A 22649-nucleotide genomic window follows, 5' to 3' on the forward strand; every position below is an offset into this window, starting at 1 on the left:
TGTTGGAGCAGGGACAATTCTAAAACATTCAGGACACTGGCTCTCAAAGACTGGAGTGGGACAACCCTGAAACTAGAAGCTAGGTCTGCTCAGAGTGCTGCAATACAACATATAAATAGAAAACTACGAGGAAGGAAACCACATAGTGAAAAAAAGATGCTTAATAAACAAGGATAACTACACCTTTGATAGGACTGTGAAGAAACTAAAGTTTCAAAACAGTATGGGGTAGACCCACAAGGTGTGGCCTGCTCCAAGACACAACAAACATAGATACATATGTCCAAGATATGGCCTGCCACTGCCACAGTCCTTGTGTTAAATCACTCCTGAACCAGAGACATCAGGAGCCATTTACCAGGGTTAAGGAGAAATAACACCAAACTGCTCAGTAGTCCAATGTCCCATTGCAGCTGAAAGTAAATTTGCTTTTTATTTGGAAATTAAAGTCCCGGTGTCTGGAGGAACAGTGGAATGGCACACAATGGCTTGAGGTCCAGTGTGAAGCCAGTGATTATTCTAGGAGCCATACCAACTCTTCGTGTTGGTGCCCTGGTAGATATAATCATCTGCCTGGAAATTCTAGAGCATTTCATGCTTCCTTCTGCCGTTTATGGAGATGATGATTTCATTTACCAACAGGACCTGGTGGTCCTGCCCACGCTGTCAAAGGTATCACAAGCTGGTTCAATGTCCACGGTGTTACTCTCTTTGACTGGTCAACAAACTCGTCTGACCTGAACCCCATAAAGGATCTGTGATCGGTGGTTCGTTCAGGGGCCATTAAACTCTTTTTGAACCAAACGCTCTTTGGAGACAAAACAGCTTTAAGTGTGTGTAAGACGAGAGAAAGCTTTGCTAAATCCACACATTTGATTTAGGTCATTAACTACAGTGCACCGGTCTGCGTATAGAAAGCTGAAGTGTCCTTTTTCTTTTATTTTCTTTCCTTCAGATGTGATTTGTGGCTTGTAAATAGTAAAGTTATATTCCTTTCATGGTGGTCCTTGTTGTCGCTATTCAGTTTAACTTTTCCCTGCACTTCCTCATCCAAATCGGTGAACAGCAGTCTGTTCACGTCACACTTTGGCCCTACTCCTGAGCAGGGATGACAAAAAGCCAGCCTTGTAGGGAAAATAAACTGTAATTGCTTACAAAAGCAGGTGGAGCCGCGTAGAGCTAGCCGGAAAATAATGTAGATTCCTTGAACTTGAACTACAAAATTACAGCAAGAAATAAGAACGGTGGATTCTCAAAATTAGTAAGCCGGAAGTTTATGACCTTGTTTCGCATTTCCACCGCAAATAATGTGACATGACTGGCAAAAAAACTAACAAAAAAACAACAACATACAGAATAGAAAAAAATATGAACAGCTTACAGCTATAATAATGTCCCAATCAGAATATAAAGATATCTACGCTGCACCTGGAGAGAGTGAATTCAAGTTTTCTGCACTCCTACAGACTCCTAGTACGCAACAAAAATGTATGTAAGGACTAAAAAAGTGGATCTTGCATATGTCCCCTTTAAATTGTGGGAAGCCAGAAGACGTCTTTGGTTTTTCCTTTTTTTTTTTTTTTTTGCTGCCTTTGTTTAATTACACACTCAAATACACAACGGCAGGAGTACAGAGAAAGTGGAGATAAAGGGAGGGACATTATTTTGCACAACTGAAAACTCCAAAATTCTGATGCAGATTCCAGTTTAAGATAAGCTGTGGGCGCAACTTGGACTGAAACAGATATTCAAGCCGAGCACAAAGGCTGAGGCGCCACAGATGACATCAAAGTCTTTGAGCAGCACAACACTCAGGAGATGCGTGTGGGTGATTCATAATGGATGTGTGTATATATACACACACACAAACACACACACACGGGATCTTAAGAGCTGCCCTTTGACAGCTAAGTGATTCTGGTGCAAGCATGCCACAGCCTTATGTTTCTCAGGTTGCATTAAGACGTAGCTGTGTGGGACTCATTTGTCTCAGAAATATTTTTGACCGCTTGTTATTTAATAGGTTTCATTTTTAGATAGGCAGTGTTTCCTTTTATATTTTTATTTTTGGCATTGGCCTTTATTTTACAGTATTCTGACAGGAAACGGGGTTGAGAGAAAGGGGGAAGACGTGCGGCAAAGCTCCACGGGCCGGGACTCGAACCCGGGACAAAACCACGATGATGATCGAGGCCTCCGGACACGAGCCACGTGCTCCACCCCGAATCAGTCTTTTCTGCTTTGACAACGTCTCAGTCTTAAACCTACCGTTACCGTGGGAAAAGGGTGCACAATTCCTGCAAATATTCTCAAAGAAGCACTATTGTGCCCGTTACGTGCCACACAGCATTTTCTTTTCCGGGAGCCTAATTAAATCATTAGCTGTCACTTCCGTTAACCAGCAAAGATGCGCATCTAATGTGCTAAACGCCACGGGGCCGGAGCTGCCCTGATTCAATGAATCCTAAGTGAACTCCAGTGAAAGAGTTTCGTTTCGCGTTTTATTTTCTACTCGCTGGGTGAAGGGCTGCGGGACACGAACAAGCGCCACCTCTGTCTCTGGATCCGGATGTGTTCGTGGTGGACGGGGGTGGGGGGGTGGGGAGGGGGTCTTTTGGGGGCGTCAAGCAGTCACACAAGTGTTGAACAAGGACAGTTACATGGAGGTCACAAAGTCAAGAGGCATCTGGTCCCAAGATGGTGGGGATTTTATGATTAACTGGATTAAAAAGAGCCGGGTCTCTGAGCCAAAAGAACACGGACAAAGAAAGCTTAGAAAATTTAAGAGGGGACGTGATGCTTTTTATATCTCCTCAGCTGCGCAAACCTCCTCTGTGGTCATGTAAGCGTGCATTCTTGACTAAATCAAATGAGGGTCCTAACATAGGCCAAGATCATTTCAGTGCATTTAAATGAGCTTTATGCTAGGCAACATTTAAGTTTTACATCTACCCCCACGGTAATCACCTGGCATTATCAAACCAGGCTTCAGCAGAGCATGCCGTTTTAAATGAGATTTTAATAAATCACTTTTTTGAGCCAGCAGCTTACCTCCCCCAAGTGTGGTCATTGTATGTTTCTACCAGTCATCTTATTGCCATGTAAATGAAATGTCTCTTGACAGGAAAGCCGCCATGCATGTGCGTAAATGCATCAACCGTGCACAGTGCGGCAAAACCCACACATTTTTTTCCCCCCTCCAGCACTGAAAATACGTGCGCCTACGGTTCTGTTGTGGGTTTTGAGGAACTGAATATGCACTAGCATGGGGGAAAAAACACACACAAACACAAGAAAGGACATGTGCATAAAGACTTTACAAGTTTCCATTTTATTGGTGTACTTTTGACAAGAACAATGATGGTATAAAAGAAAATTTCCATCATACAAATTTCAATAATCAAAAGATAATATGCCAATACACAAACGGATCCACATAAGGCTGACATCAAGTTTTGACAAGTGGCTTCGAATGGCTTCAATTCAAGGAGACGCGTCTCTCCTTACAATCAAAGAATAAATATTTTTTGAAGATTTTAGCAATCGGTCTCCTTTTTTTTCCGGTTTTCTTCTTAAATACTTGATACAAAAAAAAAAAAAAAAAAAAACATATCTGAGCATTTTGAAGTGGATTGTGTAGCTGGTTTTGGTGCCTTTGTTTCTTTGCGATGTAGGGTTATTATTATTTATTCGTTTTATTTTTCAGCTGAAACAATGACAAAAATCAGCGCCTTCCTGTGACCTCCCACCTGAGCCCACTCGCTGCCACACCCACAGACGTTCTCATGCGTGGATCTGCTCTGACCTCCGCTATGAGAAGCCTCTGCTTGTTTGCAGCAGCGCGTTAAGCTTGGCGGAGACCTCCAGGGAGGCCCAAACTCTGCAATCATGACAGGAATTTTTAATTTTATGGAACATTTTTTTTTCCAAAAGAAAAAAACAAAAAACAAACAGCTTGTGCTTGGAAGCAGTGATGTAAAAACATTGATGTGTAAGCTTCACTAGCACTTAAATGGCACCAGATTAAACCCCGAGCCACCCTACCCCACCCCTCCTGAAGCCTTGTTCTTTATGCTAGCATCTGTAGTGATTTAAGACCTTAATAGAATTTCTAAAACACTACACACGACAACGATATTTACAATGATCATTTTCTTGATATGCACTTCTTTTCAATTTAAATATTCTTGCTTATAAAAAAATAAAAACTCAAGTGAAAAAACAAAAACAACAGAACAAAAAAAAAAAAGAAAAGAAAATTGTAATAAATTAAAAAGCTTTAAGGCTGCCAGTCTTGTCAGATGCCCAAAGAATGGTCCCTTCATTTAAACTGGCACAGAACGGATCAGGACAGGTGAGATTAAGATATGAAGAAGCCTCTTTGGAGAGCGGCAGTCCGCGCCTGCTCTCTCTCTCTCGTCACACTGGAATCAAATATTTACCATTCCAAATACAAGCGCCCCCCAAATGACTACACTAGTGGCCAAAGCTGTTCAGTAGTTACCAAAGCAAATAAATCTGGAAAGTGTAGAGCTGATGTGGCTGCTCGTTGTGTGTTGTGATTATGGAGCCTAATACTGACACTGAGAACGCCGAGGGTCTCTTTAGATCGAGGGTGTCATTCACAGCCTGAACACTTCACCTGAACACTAAAATCAAAAATCATTTGGCTTTGCTATATGTCCATATGTCCATTTAGCTTTTCATTTAAAGCCAAGTTTTTTTTTTAAATATATATATATATTTATATATGCGCGTTTAGAGATAATATACAGGATACCATGTAAGTGTCAGGAACTACATGGAGAACTTGCCAGTTGTTCACTACCAGGAAAGGAAAAAAACAAAAAAAACAAAACAAAAACACAACCTGTTCTCATCAGTGCTGGTAAACAAAATGTAAATATTAATAAAATTAAAAATAATAAAAAAAACACTTGAAAAGAAGGTTTCAAATGGAGGATGGTTGCACCTCTGAATGAAGGTTTAGCCATTTCACTCAAACACACATGGAAAAGAAAAACACAACTGCTTGCTACGGTCTGTGACTTCCACTGGGCACCTCCGTAGTCTGGAGCGAGGAGAGAAACACATGCTTCATTTCTGAGAAAGAACCAAAGCTCCTCAGAAGTGTGCACAGCCCCGTTAAAACGCCACGGTGTTGCGATGTTAAAAACAGGAGGGGTAACTCATTTTGCAGCTTTCCGTTCTGCCTGCACCCTTAAATTTAAACATATTTTGATTCAGTTTCAGCATTTGTTCCTCTGGAGTTCAAATCCACCCTCAATTATTGCGAATCTGATTAACCTAAAACAGAGTTCAGCTCTCCTCATGGGATCTTTGGACATCCGCAGCACTAAGCTAAAAGGAAGATGTAGCTTTTTATAGTTGGCAGAAAAAAAAAAAGGATCAAAACTTTCTCATCGTACAAAGGCATCAGTCGGAGGAAGGAAGCCAAACGCCCACATTTTCTGTACCCCATGTCATCAGTGACTGGAGAAAATAAAAGGGGCAATTGTGACATAACAAAAACTGGACATTTCTCCGAAACCGAAGACAAGCCAAGATGGTAAGTTGTCACTGAGGCAGCCAATAGCCTGACAGCAACGCTGAACAAGCTGCAGGAATTCAAGGTGGATGAAATCATGAAAGGATCTATTTTTATATCTTTATAAGTTTGATTTCATTTTGTCTGCTGCAAAGCTGAAGATGGGGAGGGATTTGATTTCTCCAACATAACAACAAAAAAGCTCCACAAGAAACAAAAAAAAAAAAAACGTAAAATAGGCTTTACCAGAAGCAGATTGAATTTTTGAATAGCAAGTTAAGGCGTAGCATGCTGATCGCTTCCAACCAGAGAAGGCCAAATGCTGGAACTGAACCAAAAGGTGTTTGGGCACACATAAGTAACCAGGTTGTTGCAAATATGTAGTGTTTTTTTCCTCTAACAGACCGGTTCAAATAAATATTTGAAATAACAGTAACGCGGTCTTTGAACGGGGCTGTGAGCACTTTTGACTGCACACATGGGTTAGTTTAACACGGCAGGCTGAATACATTCACTGGATGCCATCGCAATGATATATAGCCCGCATGAGAAATGAAAGGATGATAAAACAAATGACAGCCAGAAGTCTTAATAGTGTTTTCACCGCTCAATAATCAGACTACTTGATGGTAAACTTGGCCCCGGTAAGTACGTCATCCCCCTCCAAAGGGAGCTCTGGCAGGTCAGTATCATCGATTATCTTGGGTATAATGGAGGTGATCAGTGAAAGACGGTGGCCACTAGCATTTTAAAACTCTGTCTCGCTCTTCCTGTGGTTATCACACAAAACGGCCCCCTCCAAACGCGTCTGCTCAGAAGAGCAGCTGGAACAACCAAGCTACAGTACGGGCGCCGTCCCATTTCACTTGAGCTCACTGCGGCGGCGGCGGCATCTGCGCTGCTCCGCGAGAAGGGGAGAAATCAGCGTCTGAATGAAATGGAACAGCCCCCCGTTTACACAGAACCGAACCTCGGGATCCCACACTATTACACACAGCTAGGGTTCAGTGCATCTAACACAGTCTGTCACTTCCTAAAGCATCAAGTCAACCCGCAAGAAAACTAAAACAATTAAAAGCAATTCATCAAATAAATAGACAAGAGGTCCAGCCTCTTCAGTTTCGTATTCTATCGTTATTATCGAAATCCAACAGCTTTGTCGATTACGTACATGCGTCTCCCAGGAGATCCATGTATAGAAATGTATACAAGGCGATTTGTGTGAAATGATGTAGCTGCATGACAAGAAGACATTGAGGAGAGTAGGTCTGTGTGATGTCTTAAAAATGGAACTTACATTGGTTTTGGGATGTCGGACCCCATTAATCAAACACTGTTAAACATAAGAGAGGAGCTGCTGTGTGTCTTGAGAGGACCGTCAGTCTGTGTCATAGCACAGTGTCAGGCTGCGTGTCTCTCCGAACTAAAAAAACTCAAAATCTCTACCTAGATCAACACTTCGAAGTCTGATTTAAACAAAGAAAAGCCTGGACACGAAGCCAATCAGTAGTTATCATATGACACAATCAACGAGGATTCAGGTCAGCTTTCTATGCGATCAAACAAGTGTCCGTTTCACAAAATAAGGAGAGGGGGGGGAACAAAGGCAGCCACAACTGGGTTGCTGAACAGATAAAATGTTCACAGCAACCTAGAAGGAGAAGGGCTGGATACGAACACTAGAACATTGGAAAAAAAATAAAGCCAAAGCTTCTGTAAACTCCAGTGACAGTGACACCAGTCAAGTATTCGCTACCTCCAATTCTCTGTGGTAAAGGGGTGGAAAAAAAATGGTGAGTAAATATTAGGAGCATAGGGGGTCTAAATATACACCTGCACCTATTTCTCTCTGGCCTAGATTTACAGGCTGCGCCCAGAGTGAGGTCTGAAGTCGGCCAGACTGGAGTCCTTTCCTGGCGACCAGATTCATGCAGGCCATTTGCATAGCTTGCACTCACTCGCTCACAGACCTACACAGAAGACACACGTGAGTTCTGGAGAGAGAAAAAAAAAAAAAAAAAAGCGGGGGGGCCGTGTTTTGCTTAAGCAAAGCTGAGTCTAAAGTTTGCATACACAGTCACTCTTTTTTTCTGTTGTCCAACAAGGGAATGCTAGCACCCATGCTATTGCATCTGTACAATAAGGAAGTCAGGGCTAATTTCTGCTGATATCACAGCTTATTGCTAACAGGATGTGAATTGCACTCCAACATACAGCCACTAGCAGGCAGCCAGAACATTCAGTGGAACGATGCAAACGCCAACATCACATACGTCAAATGGTATGTCCAACGAGACGAAACACGGGCGATTAAGGAAACAATATTCTCTGAACTTGAAATAAACTATTTCTCATACAATATATCAATCCTGTCTAACTATCTTTACTCGTAGATTTGGCATACCTATTGCAGAACCAGCTGCATGAATCCACTCAACTGAAGCTGCTGTGTGGTGCTGTAAGGGCTGTGTATGCATGCAAGTGTTTTCACAGGCTTACTGCATTTATGAAAGAGCAAAACTAAAACAAAAACAAAAAGATCTAAGCCCCCCCCCCCCCCCATTTCAGCACATGCAAGTACATACTCCTGTGTGCATTCGTGTGTGTGTGTGTGTGTGTGTGTGTGTGTGTGTGTGTGCTCAAATGTGTAACCTAATTCAGTAATCAAGCACAGCAGCTCAGGGCGGAGCTAATCAGAGAGAAAATAAGGAACTTGACAAATGGGATGCTGAAGGCCAAAATGGTGCAAAAAGGCATGTGGAGACTGACGTGTACACAAGCCCAGATGAAGAGTAATGAACTGTGGCACGAATAAGTGCAGCATTATCCCTATTTTTTTTTATATATATATATATATAGACGATTTATCAAACATACTAATTTGAGTCTCCATTTCATCTTTTTTTTTTGCATACAAACAAACACAAAGCAAAAGAAAACAAAAAAACAAGAACAAAAAAAAAACAAGAACAAAAAAACTAAACAAAAAAAACTAATAAGTCCTAAGCAGTGCTGCAACTGGTGAGATATGGCTGATGTCCCAGAGGACTTTTTGATTCCCAGGTGTTTTGCAGTCCAGCTCTGCCTAGGTCAGTAGTCAGCCACGGGCGCAAGCTTTCTGCTCAAGCTGACTGTGACGTTGGTGAAGAGGGGACTTCTTGAAATTAGGGGCGAGTAGTTTAGGTTATTAAGACCATCCACTTTCTGTCTCTCCTTTGAATGACGTAGTAGACTATACCTGTAGGGTAAAACACAAAACAAAAAGAGCACCAAGATAAATCAATGATCTGAACATCTCGAAAACTGCAAAGGTACATGCACAAATCAGAACGTGGCAGCAGATTGGGAAACAACGTCACACAATGTGGAGAAACAAACTTCCTTATCAGATTGACTGTTAGTCTGAAAAGTACAATGTGAGGTTTACACAACGAGACCTCAGGTGAATACAGCTCTGGAAAAAAAAAAAAAAAAAACGTCACGTAACAACCACAAACTTCAAGTGTATTTTAGCGGGTCTTAAAGCGACAGAGCAACATAAAAGTAGCGCTCAATTGAGAAGTGAAAGGGAAAGCAGCAAGGTGAGACAAGGTTACGCTTAAGGAGCTGCAGGGAAACACAGAAAAAGAGGGAGAGTCAGTCATCAGGGCAACTATTAGCTCCACAAATCCACAAATATGGCCTTTGTCAAGGAGTGGAAAACCATAAGGGTTCAGATTTGCAGGTTTCTACAAGCCATGTAAGGAAACAAAACCTGTGGAAGATTATGCTGTTAAATGAGACTAAAATGTACCGATTTTGCCGTCTATTAACAAACCATTATGTTTAGCAGAGAACATGGCACTGAACACAACATTTCCATGGTGAAACATGGTGGTGGCAGCATCAGGCTATGGGGATACTTTTCTGTAGCGGAGACAAGCAACAAGCTGACAGTGAGATGAACGGAGCTATTACCTGCATGTCATCAATGCGTCTCTGCTCCACCACACATAAATCAAATGATTGCATGACCTCTTCAGCAGTAATCAAGGGCTGCAGCGGCCTGTTAATCACGCATTCATTTAATTCAAGCGTGTGGAGGCAGGTAAGCACCTAAAACATGCAGGACAGCGGGTTCTGAGGACCAGGGTTGAATACCCCTGGTTTAGATGAAAGCGTAGTCATATGTGGGATTGGCCTAGTCAAAGTCAAAAGTTAAAGCATCTGTTACATGAGTTGACAACCGATACTTAGACGCTCTGAGTCTGAACCCAACCTGACTTTGACGGAGCTACTCTGCAGAGAGGAATCAGCGAAGATATCCCTCTTTAGATGTGCAAAGTGGGCAGAGATGCCCCCAAAAAAAACAAAAACAGACAGCTGTAACTGTAGTGAAAAGAGTTTCTAAACGTATCAACTTGAGGTGCAGAGTACAAATACACGCCAGTTATGGATTTTAGTTTTTGGAAACCATGTGTTGTCTTTCAACAACTTCACAATCGTGCACTTATTTGATTTGGTCTGTCACATTAAATTCTTAATTTAACAACACACTAAAGCTGGAACATGACAATATCTAAAAGGAAAAAAAAAAAAAAAAACACTTCCCATTTTCTTTTCCGCAAGGATATAAGTTTTATTTTAAACTCTTCCTAAAGTTTCTCAAAGTAACAATTATCCCTCCGCTTAGTTTAAGTCACTTAAGAATCCAGCCCCAAAGCATTCAAGCACATCACATGAAAAGGCTTTAATTGAGTTGAAATACTCTCAAAGTCGCCACTCTGCCTTTTCATGTGACTGGTTTACATCACATGAGTGTAAGCCTCGCTGGACTTGTCAGCGCCGTCTTTAACCAAACATCTCTTGGAGAGCTTTGTCTTGTTCGTATTTGAACACCCACCTTCCCAGGAACTGGGCTTCTCCGCGATGGTGATGCGGAATGGACATGTAGCGTCCCAGGTCTCCGTAGGGTCTGCTCACACTGTAATTGGCAAACTGCACTCTGCACAAACAAAAAGGAACGATTTTTAAACCAGTAACGTACACAGTTAGGCAAAAGAGGATTTTTAATATTTGCTCTCGCTGTGACATTTCCATAAACCACTGAGCTTCTCATATTAAGAGTTTTCAACAACAACATATTGACATTTGATTCCCATTAGAGGCAGAAAAGAAAACACATTAGTCAATCAGGTAAAGTCAGCAGTTCATACTGGAATCCCTTTACATATGCAGCCGCCTGTGTGTTGTGTGGGTGGGGCCAAATGCTGTGAGGCAAAGAGCCACACGGAGGACATAAAAAAAAAAACCCAAAACAACTAACACAAAGGCCTGCTATGTGCCGACTGGCCTAACTCATCTAGTAAGGACGTCTAAAGCCAACAATGCAGCCAGCCTCGTGCTGCAGCTCCTTCAGATAAGCCGCAGTCTGTTTTTGTTTTGGCGTTTTCTCTACCTGTTCCAGAGGTCATCGTCCTCGCCTCCCCAGCCCCAGAACGCATTGGGAAATCCATTAATTCTTTTGAACTGCTTCACCGTCAGGCCACTGACACCACCGAAGAACTCATTATACGGAAGCCTTGGGGGGGACAATTACACATTGAAGTGATTCAGTATTAAAAAAACAAAAAACAAAACAAAAAAAAAAACAACTTCTCTCCATAGTGACAGGACGGACACTCACATGTAGGAGTATTTGTCTAACTTGACGGCAAAATGCCGAGGCATGTCCGTGCAGCCGTAGTAGTTCCTGTCGTTCTCCATGAGGTGGTCCACGTCATGGAAGATCAGACAGTCCCAGTCCATGTCCTTCATGGCCTCCTTGAAGCCCACGTTGAACAACATGGCTCGATTAAATGGTTCCGTTCCTCCCTGAATAAAAAGAAAAGGGAATGAAAAAATAAAATAAAAACACTGGCGCACGTGTGTGGTTTTAAAGAGGCCTGTTTGTGGGTGTGAACACAACACATACCTGCTCAATGACATAAAAGGCAAACTGGAGTCTCTGTTTCTGCAGCACAGGCACCAGGTGTCTCAGTAGGATGGGCAAGTGTTCGTGACGGTTCCTGAATGGAACGAGGATTGCCACCTATGGAGAACGGCAAATAATTCAACTCAATGGACGTCAATAAAAATGACCAAAAAAAACAACAAAAAAAAAAAAACAGAACAGCAATTTGATATGCTCAACAGTGCAAGTCTGTTAAGCAAATATGTACGCTTTTAAAATCTAATATGCACAATAGGCTCTGACATTTGTCACGGTTGAGCGCACATAAATGGGAAGGATTTTCTTTTCATTTTTGTATTAAGTGGTAATGTTGCAAAAATCTTGTGTTTAAAAAAAAAAAAAAAAGCTAAACAAACTTCTGGTGCGCCAGTTACTGAAGACAAACACGGAAATGGATAAAACGGCTTAGAGGTCAAGTGGCTGTACTCAGCTAACAAATTACTGACCGCTTTTCTAACAGTTCGCAGAATTACTATAAAATGCATGCAAAAATAATGGCCCATGATTGCTCTGTTAAAATTTAAAGCATTTAGAGGGAAGGAAATTGTCTAATTGCTTTGCTCGCTCCTTGTACTGTGTGTGTATATGCCGTTGCTTTTGTGTGGCAATCAGAGCGACCGCACAATTCTACATCAAAGAATAAGCAGCGAAGACTATTACAGTGAACAGAGCATTAAAAAAAAAAAAATGTTATGCTGGTTAATTTCTCTACATAACCATTCCAGTGAAACAAAGACCTAGTGCATTCTTATCAGAAAAACAGTAGCGCTGTGCTGCATCGACACAGACCAAAGAAAGAACAGGGTGGGTAAGAAATAAAACGCCCGGTTATTTAAAATGTCGCAGTTCAACAGTTCAGCCCGCTGCCCGTAAATATCCCCTTTAAAAAAAAACAGCGCAAATGGGGAAGTTACAAACCTATAGCAGAACAAGTCCCTTTTTTTAACCTTTCCTTGTCAAGGCCCATTTTTGCCAGTTGCTTCCAGTATACTACACAGGAAAGAATAATGGTACGTTGACATAATCAACACTTTGCAAGTTAAACACCTAAAATCCTATGCATTTGGGTTAATGACAGCCTGCATGAAACCAGATCCAAGTCATCAACCAGCCATGACTTTAGCCTGTATAACATTCATTTGTAATGATAACCTTGTTAAAAGTACAACAGCTGTGCAGACTTCATGCAAAAGCGCATACTGTGGACATCTAATAAATGTAATGGTAAGTCTTCAAGAGCTTATTGTACAGAATGTTAGTTTTAGCAGTTTTGCACTGCAAAAAGGGAACTAAAAGTGGGTAAAAGTTTCTTGAAATTAGTGTATTTTTCCTTGATTTGGGCAGGTAAATAAGATTATTTGCTAATGGAATGAGTATTTTGATGCCTAAAATAAGACCATTAGAAAAACCGCCCTTGAAATAAGATGGTGGAGATCAATTGTTCCTATTTTAAGTGCAAAAATCTTAGTCCATTGGCAAATAGTCTTATTTACCTGCTCAAATCAAGGAAAAATACATTCATTTCAAGAAAAATGTTACTTACTTTTAGTTCCCTTTTTGCAGTGTGTAGCTTAGTAAAAGCTTCGTATAGCTTGATACTGCTAACTGGCACATGGCTATAGGCGAGTACCATTTATTAAAGGGGAAATAAATTCCAGAGGTTCACAAATGACCTTAAAAAGATACACAGCGTATATTCTAGCTGGACATTGCCAAGAGATGAACGGAGTTTCTCCAACAAGCCCAACAATCTCTTGCCGACCCTACTGGCCAGTCTATGCATTGCGCGACAAGGCACACTTACCTTCCAGCGGGGTAAACAGTCCTCAGGCTTCCAGAAGCCCCCCAGGGCCATCCGGGGCCCTCGTTCCAGCAAGGACCTCTCCACCTCCTCCAGAGATATTTCACTCATGTTCACCTCCAACCTGCCCTCTGAGAGCGGAAGGAGGCAGGGAAAGGAGAAATAAAAGACAGCGGTGGTAGGAGGCAAAAAGTGCCACAACAATGGGAGAAAAGAGGAGAGGCGGGACAGACACAGTTAGCAGAAAAACAGGAATGGGGGGGGAGGAGTAGGGGGGGGGAATCAAAGTAATATGAGACATTTTTAGTGAATGTTGGACAGACATTGCAAAACACTTCCGTTGCAACATGTTTTCATCGGGTTTGGGCCAACAAATGAACTAAAAATAATTGCGTAGGTAAATTCTGACTGAGCAAAGCATTAAAACAGAAGTGTGAATCAAAAATGTTAGCGGTGGAGCTTACTCATTGACGGCAGCCGCTCGGGGCAGACCTGCGAAGGGAGGTATGTGAAACCCTCGGGGAGGTATGTGGTGGGAGGAGCATCGCTCTCGCTGAAGTTGAAGTCATAGGAGTAATCTGGTGCCAGAAACGAACAAGTTTGAACAAAAACATCAGAGGGAACCTAATCTTTCTTTCCTCTCTATAGTAAATTTTGGCTTCCCACTCCTAAAACTCCCAAGAACTTGTGTACAGGTCATCAACGGTAATTTAGGAACACCCTCAACCAGAAATGAAGCCTGTCTATAAATAAGAGCAGATCTCTGAAGCTTTTCTTGGCTTTTTTATGTGAATGTGGTCTTTATATATGTATATATTTATATAATCCTATTCATTTTTTTTTATTTTTATTTTTTTGCCTGCCAATGGTTTATATGGAAACACTATGTGAACATTTGCTTCCAGTATTTTTGATGATCATGGCTCACAGAAAATGAAAACCCAAAATTTATATTCTCATGTAATGAGAATATTACATAAGATCAACAAATAAGATTTTGAATATCCTTGTCAGCCCACTGAAAAGTGGGACCCTGTTCTGTGCAGCATATGCACTCTATGTTTGGTCGGGTCTCCTTATGCATCAATGCATCGTGGCATGGAGGTGATCAGTCTGTGTATTATTGAGGGTTGCTTCAGCTTGTCTGCATTACTGAGTCTATTGTCCCTCACCTTACTCTTGTCAATACTCTATACATTCTCTAAGAAGTTTAGGTCAGTTGAGTTCGGTGGCCAGCCAAGACACTTTAGGTGGTGTGGGCCGGTGTGGATCAGCGTTTCCATGAAGCTTTTCAGCGGAGGGAAGCATCATGTGCCCTTACGTTTACTGGTAGATTGCTGTGTTGACTTCGGACTTGATAAAACACAGCCCACCAAGATGCTTCTGACCCTCTCCCTGGTGCAGGACTGGGCCAACACAAGGCATGCCACAGTTATAGTCCATGTCCTGTACACCTCTATGTAATTAGGCTCTAGAACTGTCAACTTTACCTGCAGTTGACACCTTGTTAGGTCTTCCTCAAACTCTTGAATGAGCTTTCCTTCACAATCTTCTGAGGGCTGCTTTTATCTCTGTTGCTTGTGCAACTTTTCCTTTCTTTGACCTTTGCTTTAATGCACTTGAGTAAAGGACTTTGTGAGCAATGACTTTTTGTGGCTTACCTTCCTTGTGGAGGGCATCCATAACTGCTCAGTCAGCATTCATAACTTAACAGTTCTGTACTTTTATAGCTGCAAGCCATAATTGTCAATATAAAAACGGAAATAAGCACCTGCAATATATCACTCTGTATGTAATCAATCAATATGAGTTTTACTTGATGTAATAGACTACTAAAATAAACTACCTTTTCAGTGATGTTCAAAATACTTGGTCAGTATACGTTCACATTTTTTCTGACAGAAAAGCTGAAGCTCAGCGAGGGTGGTGGGAAACAAAAGAAGAATGATAAAAATGTGGGCTAACTCCAACTGATTTCATCCTTACAATACTCAGAAATAATATCATGGCTGATAATCATAAAAAAGAACAGAGACAAACCCTTGAAATATATCACTCTGTGCTCAGTGACTCTAGGGGCACTGCTTTTTCAAATAGATTGGTCAGGTTAATTAACATACAGTAGAAACTCTAGTTTAATCGTGATGCGTCCGTTTACACTTGTATTTACCCGTGCTATTGATGCTGTAGGCCCCTCGCACAACTTGCTCCAGAACCTGAGCCCCTATGTTCTTCACGTTCTCTCTGATCTGGATGCCTCTGGCTTGGACCATGAACACATACTCGTTCACTGTAAACAGAAGAAACAATATGCGGTTGAGCTAAACTTTCAATACAACAAAGTACCAAATAGCTATTTTTGTTTTCCATCTTTAAAAGCTGAGGACAATCTTGCACGATTTGATGAACAATTGTGGCCGACACTCGTGTATAAGGAAGATCATGTGTAGTTAGTGGAAGCAAATTCTCTATATTAAGCATAAACATATTGGTAGTGGAGATAATTTAATAATGTAAATTTCTTAAGTGCATGTCAAGGAGCTTTCAGTTTAAAGAAGGGAACTAATCAATGGTTAATTTTTAAAGAGGGAAAAGACAAAGCAGGAAAAAAAAAAAGAGACTGAGGTGATTTAGTTAAATTATGCTTGATAATGAGAATGTTTTCTCTAATGACTAACCACAATTTGTGTTATAACTTCTTGCGCTATCAACAGTTAAATTTTATTTTTGATAAAACTGCCGCTACTGGGAAAACGGAGGAAAAAAAGGATAGCTACATAACAGAAAGCCGGAAAAAGAGGCCGGGTGAAGATGGAAGCCAGTAAAAAGATCTTTTTAGGTGCACTTCCCTTTCGTTAGAAACGGCACCATAAAAAGAACCCGTAAAGCTTTACGTGTCAAACATCAACCAGAAGCTCTCGTAATACCTTTCCTATGTTTTTAATTTGGGAAATGGTCTTGTTGGAATTTTTTTTTTCAAATCATAGACAACATAACTTTAAAGAAACAGCCTCCACTTAGTGAGAGTGGGCTGACCTAGAAACACAACCACAAAAGTTAACCTGTGAGCAGTAAAGTGAAAACTGGGAGGAAGTTTGTGGTCTAAACGGGTCAACGACTTAACTGAAAAGCACCAAAAAAAAAACACTTAGACCCTTGTTCCAATAAATGACTGCCTTACTGTCAATACATATGCATTGAAAAAGATTGCAGGTCTGGTTTACCGAAGCAGTTTTAGGAAACAAATGCGGTTCCTGCATTGATGGTACAGGAGAGCAGACAAGTAGCTGTCTGGTTTTCTGCATTCTTGTAGCAGCACACTGCCAAAGTGCTGCCACACGGAGGAACGCCGGTCTTTTTGAATCTACTTCCAGCTGCACAATCACCGGCCCAAAATCCAATTAGCATTCATCTTAAAGCAATCCCAATATGATCTACACGCTTCGGTACAGTAAATGTGCATGTGAGTGCAGTCTGTGTGTGTGTGTGTGTGTGTGTGTGTGGGGGGGGGGGGGGGGTTTGGAAACACTGCTGAGCTAGAAATCCTCGGGATGTGATTTGTCATTAGTAATTGTATTACAGTTTCCATCGCATTCATCTTATTTTATACAAACTGCCAGGCTTGCAGGACTCAAGACTAGTAGCCAAGCGCTGACCGAAATCAATGTTCTTGTTTTTACTTCTGCAGCATGCAAAGAGTTCAGTGCAGCATGAGCCTATCACTGACGGATGATGATAGAAAAAGGAGAACCATAGAACGGATCACAGCTTTGTGGAGACATGTGAAAAAAAACAAAACGAAATTAAAAAAAAAACAAGAACCGCACCCACTAACTCGCCGATAACCCCTCTGAGACAGCATATGATGGAAAAATGCTGAGAGACTTCAGGGCCCAGGGGCAGGCACCGACATATTCTGTCATGTGTTGTTTTCCAAGCATATATATATATATATATATATATATATATATATATATATATATATATATATATATATATATATATATATATATATATATATATATATATATATATATATATATATATATATATATATATATATATATATATATATATACACACACACACACAGACACCAGGGCAAAAGTGACCTACATACATCCTGGACATTTAGATGCAGTGTTTTGCCAAAACAGTTCCACATTTGCAGCATCAAGCAAAACAGAAACAGTTGTTTTCTTTGTCCACAATTTAAGATGCATGGAGGTCAGCTTTAGTTCTTTCCAGTGGCAGAACAATGGGGAATACTTACTACTTACAATACTAAGAGGTTAGTACAGACATGGATGTGCTTTACACTTCATCTACTCTCAAGATTGCCAAATTGGGAAAACGACTACCACTACTGTTACTCAGGCCACCATTAGTGGTACTTGGAGGAAGTCTAGTGGAACAATCACAACATAAATAGAAAGCAAGTTAATTACGCTGCAGAGGTAATAAGCCACTGCCTAAAACAAGCAAAAAATAGCTGTGTTGATCAAGGGGAAAAAAAGATGTTTGCTTTAAACCCAAGCCACCTAAAAACGAGTTCAATGGAGAATATTTCAAGTACTTAAAAACTGTGAACCAGGAACAAGTGCTGGTGGACAAGGAGCAAAGATCAGTACCAATTTTACAGTGTTCCAGTTGTTGTGCAGTAAAACATTCAGATATGCTGATTCCTGTGCTAAGTGATAAGCTAACTACACTGTTAATTTGGTTCTCATATAATCAAAGCAAGGTTAGACTAGATGACAGGGAGATATCAGAGCTTGCGAAATGGAGAGGTGGCGCTTGATTTGCTCAGTCAGGTCACGTTAAGTAATGACACTTAAGTTGTATGACAAACGCTTTGACGCGTTCAAATGCTTTATTAAGAGCAGGAGGAGATTGTGAACAAGGGAGGAAATAATGACAAAAGAAGTTGACATAAGCCAAAAATTCCTCTGCACATTCGGGTTTGCAAAACCAATTTGTAACGCTCCCCTGATTATAGATCTCCCGTGTCTCCAAGTGGTCTCCAGGCATTTTCATTAAAACACACAAACCCATTTTACTGTTGATGTTTGCCTGCATACGCATATTTCCCCAAACACAGAAATTCCTTTAGTCAGAACATGCATTTTAATGCATATGTTTAGCATACATAGATCTATGTGCAGACACATGGCAATTTATAACAGGGTTTCTTTAATTTTAAAAGAATTCAATTTATAACTTTTAAGCACTTCTAAAACCATCGTGGATTCAATTTAAAGAACTACATGAATAATGAAAAATACCTTTCATTTAACATACAAATAGTTTAAAGTAAGATCCAGCTCTAAGGTGTGACTCAACTGTTTTTACACTTAAATTACCCAACTCATCAAAAATAGCTTGATGACGGTTTTAGCAAAATACTGAAATCCCTATTGGAGTCAGCAACATCATTTAAAAAAAGAAAGAAAAAATAAGCAAATAATCTGATAGAAGAAGCCATGTATATATATATATATATATATATATATATATATATATATATATATAAAAAAAAACACATACAAACAAATTTAAGAGCTAAATGTATTTTAAGAGCTAATATGGTAAACCTGGACGTGCTTTAAACTTGTGACGGAGAAATTAAGAAAACAACTTGAAACCCTTTCATGATTATGTTTTAAAACTCATTAGAAACACTGTTTCAGAATATCCATTACCGTCCTACTGTTATTGGAAAGAAACGACTGACTCAAAGACAACACATGGGAAATGTGTCCCTGTCAGAAACAAACTGTTGCTTGCAGCTCTTAGAACTGGTGTGTGACTTTACAATTTGTTGCAGATGTTGAGATGTGCACCGATAGGAGGTGCAGAATGGTTCAAACCACTGCCACATCCCCATTTCCACCTACAGAAGCTATACAGTGTGTGAAAGTTAAAGAACGAGGCAGCCATGTTAGATTTTTGAGTTGTGAAACCACTTCCACTGTGGCTTAGATTTCCAACTTCAGGGTACCCATCTACTTATTTTGACTTCTGAGTAAAAATGGGAGGCGGTTACCTATATTGATCGCAACTCTCTTTTGCCTTCATGAAAGAGAAAAACAATAATTAGAAGTTTAAAGACCATTTTTCTACCATTTCAAAATGTAAACATGGTAGTAGCTGGACGGCGAGTATTTACAGAAGTGGGACATACGAGGGGAAAAAAAAAAACCTTGAGAACAATCGATCGACTATACGAGGCAATGGACCTGCGAGTTCTCACACATTAACCGCGCTCTCTCTCGCCCGACTCTGGAGAAATGGTTCTCGCCGAGGTACTCAAGGCAACAAACTGTGACAGATGCAATGAGACATGGGAGCCCTGGACCTTGGAGGAAACTAACATAATAGGGTACAACACAAGGCCATTAGCACTCGACATTTAATACACACACACACACATATACACGCGCAGCACTTTAATGCGTCATAGTCAGCAACAACGGCACAGACCTATAGATTGAAAAGTCTTCCTTGGCAATCGCTGGTGTGTTTTTTATCTTATCGGGCCTCCACAGCCCACTCTAACCCATCAAGCGTGGCAGCAGACCTTGAACAACCTTGTCTTCCAACAGCTCTCATGGAACATAGTGTCCACACGCCAAGCCAGGCTCGTTTCTCCTGGTTTTAAATCACCTCGCTCTACATTATGTTACTACTCATCTGTATGTCCCTCTGTATCGCTCTTCCTCGCTCTGTGCTGCTTTGTCACTTTGTCAACCCCGACTGTTCTTATCGTTTAAGTGAATAATCTGAAGGGTGGCTTGCATGCTCATGGGGGCAACTCCAAGCCAAGACCAAGCCAGCCCACTGTTGTGCTAGATGGAGTTAAAAAAGACAAGAGGAAATAAAGCCAGCAAACAATGAAAAAGGGGAAGATACACGGTATCTTCCTGCTTTTTCTCTGCAAGGCAATTAACTCTACATTGATAGCTCAGCAGTGGGAGGTGATCTGTGCCGTTCTGCTGGCACCCCGATAAGAGCTGAAAGGCAGTTCTTCTTTACTCCGGGCTGAATTGGATTCTGTAGGCACACACACACGCCACGCTCGCTCTCATAGCTTTGAGGGTTTAAAGCTGTCACTCTCTGAGAGGGTCAGTTTAATGCCGCGGCCTATCAGCGACACCCACAGATCCGCACATTCGCGGAGATAAACCAGAGGAGGAGGACTCCATACAGTGCAGGCACACGCTCCTCGTTTTTTTTTTTTTTTTTTTTTCGTGAACGCTGAGAGTACATTATCGTAGGGTAATTAATTCGGCTGTCATCTACACCGTCAGAAATGTAACCCATTACCCGGCCCACGGGTGACTAAGAGGGTCATTTTCAATACCTTATTGGAAGGTAAACAGGCAATTACTCAAAGTGTTAACAGTAAATCCCTCACAATTAGCTGATACTGCTGCAATCAGAGTATATTGATCCACCTGTGATGTTGCGATGTGTGTAAGGCGGTCTATTTTTTTATTTTTTTTTTATTCATAACATGAAATATATGCTTTGGATATTCAATGAACACTTAATCTCACCTAGGGGGAGATGAGTGTTATTGCCACTCCTGATCAACTCTGAGTGGAAAAAGAGAAACCTGGTGTCCTTAATGAATCGATAATTGCATCCAGCAGCCGCTCCGTCAATGCAGAACACACCAAAACCAAAGCGCAGAGTTACTGCGTAGAATAGGGAATAAACTCTTATTAGTTTCAATGGTTAGTGGTAAATTTTCCCACAGTTAAAATGAGGCTTTTTGAAAAGGAAACGACCCATTGCAACGTGAGAAACGGCACGTTCAAAACTTTATTTTAAAGTGTTCATTAAAACACACCATCACTGGCACTTTATTGCACCCACAATCAGAAGGCAGTGAACACACACAGATTGTGCCAACTCCTAAATGCATCTTATCATAACTGCATACAAATCACTACTTTACCCTAAAGGAAACGACACAGGGAGTCCCCTGCTTTTAGTGCCTGTAGTGGCCTGGCGACAAAATACAATGCAAGTTTAATTTTATCAGGGTGTATAGAGTCTTCAAAATGCTCTGGCTTATTTAACTTGTTACCAGCTTGACATACAGGCACTTCCTGGAATAGCGTTAAAGTAACTAAAGGTCTGCTTATACAGGACAAGCAGATGAACAGACATAACTTCCTTTAGCTATTACAATAACAGCCTTTAATATATCCTGTCCTTCGGATTTCAAAAACAAAATGAGTGATGCCTGCAAACGTTAAACTGTGCAAATCTAGAAAGTTGACATTTTTTAATCGCATTTTGTTAAGGGGCAGCTTCAATATGGATTAGGCTTTGTTTCTAGAAATGTTATCAAAAAAACCCATAGAGTGTTAATAGGACTTGAATTAGTCAAGACATAAGACATTACTATGTAGTTTTTACAGAGCCCTGTAGTGCATAGGTGAGGAGGAGGAGGAGGTTGACATATGCAGTGTGTAAATAATTGAATGAAAAACAAATTGCCCATCAAAGCAAAATAACAAGTATGTAGTTAAAGTGTTAACGGGAGTAGCGCAATTCTTCAATCATTGGTCATAATCTTACTGTTCAATGGTCAGCAAATGAGTATCCTGCAGACGTTTTTTTTGTTTCCTTTTGTCTGTGGCCCAGTTTCCTGTAACTTTAGGTGACTACACCAGAGTGTCAAACAGACACACACACACAGAGGTACATTTACATCCTGTTTGCCACCATCTGCCATTTAAAAACTAACCTCCCTCTTGTACACACAGTCACATTTAGCAGTGCCTTTAACACTCATTTTGCAGTCAAATGACAGTCACTGTTGACCATCACCAGAGACTGTCTGGGTTTTTTGTTAAGCGCAAGGATATACTTAGCCAGGAAGGGCTGTAGTGAAGAGCATTGTTAAGTTTCTAAGAAACACCTTCGGAGAAAAAAAAAAAAAAAAAGCAATCGCAATCTAAGTAGAGCCTTTGTGCCAGAGTACACTTACTCTTGTAGATTCCTCTAACAGCAGTTCTGGTATTTCTAAATGTTTGATTTACCGGTTAGATGGTATTTCTGGTAACAGTGGCATTCATATGATCGTCTACCAGTTATTTTAGTAGGAGTGTGGGGCATCTATCATTTTTAACGAAAGTATCATTTGAAAGACATACATACCAATCTATCACAACACTGAAACAAAAAACAACAACTCCTAATTTTGTTTCTGTATATATTGCAAGCTATATCATTATTGCAACAATCGCTATTATCGCGTTTCGCAACTTTTCCTAATATAGTGCAGCCCTAGC

General features: G+C 40.8%; 1 protein-coding gene across 1 annotated transcript in view; it reads right to left on the minus strand.

The window, feature by feature from the left end:
• Window positions 1-8392: 8392 nt before the first annotated feature.
• Window positions 8393-22649, minus strand: part of b4galt5 (UDP-Gal:betaGlcNAc beta 1,4- galactosyltransferase, polypeptide 5) — a 43452-nt gene continuing 29195 nt past the window's right edge. Inside the window, exons 2-9 of the mRNA XM_012862312.3 lie at window positions 15512-15631; window positions 13806-13919; window positions 13345-13472; window positions 11502-11618; window positions 11214-11401; window positions 10986-11108; window positions 10431-10532; window positions 8393-8786 (exon numbers count right to left, since the gene is read on the minus strand). Of these exons, the coding sequence (XP_012717766.1) occupies window positions 8639-8786; window positions 10431-10532; window positions 10986-11108; window positions 11214-11401; window positions 11502-11618; window positions 13345-13472; window positions 13806-13919; window positions 15512-15631 (1040 nt within the window). The 3' untranslated portion in view covers window positions 8393-8638. The remainder of the gene's footprint in view (window positions 8787-10430; window positions 10533-10985; window positions 11109-11213; window positions 11402-11501; window positions 11619-13344; window positions 13473-13805; window positions 13920-15511; window positions 15632-22649) is intronic.

This window comes from Fundulus heteroclitus, unplaced genomic scaffold (assembly GCF_011125445.2).
Source record: "Fundulus heteroclitus isolate FHET01 unplaced genomic scaffold, MU-UCD_Fhet_4.1 scaffold_54, whole genome shotgun sequence".
Taxonomy (NCBI): Eukaryota; Metazoa; Chordata; class Actinopteri; order Cyprinodontiformes; family Fundulidae; genus Fundulus; species Fundulus heteroclitus.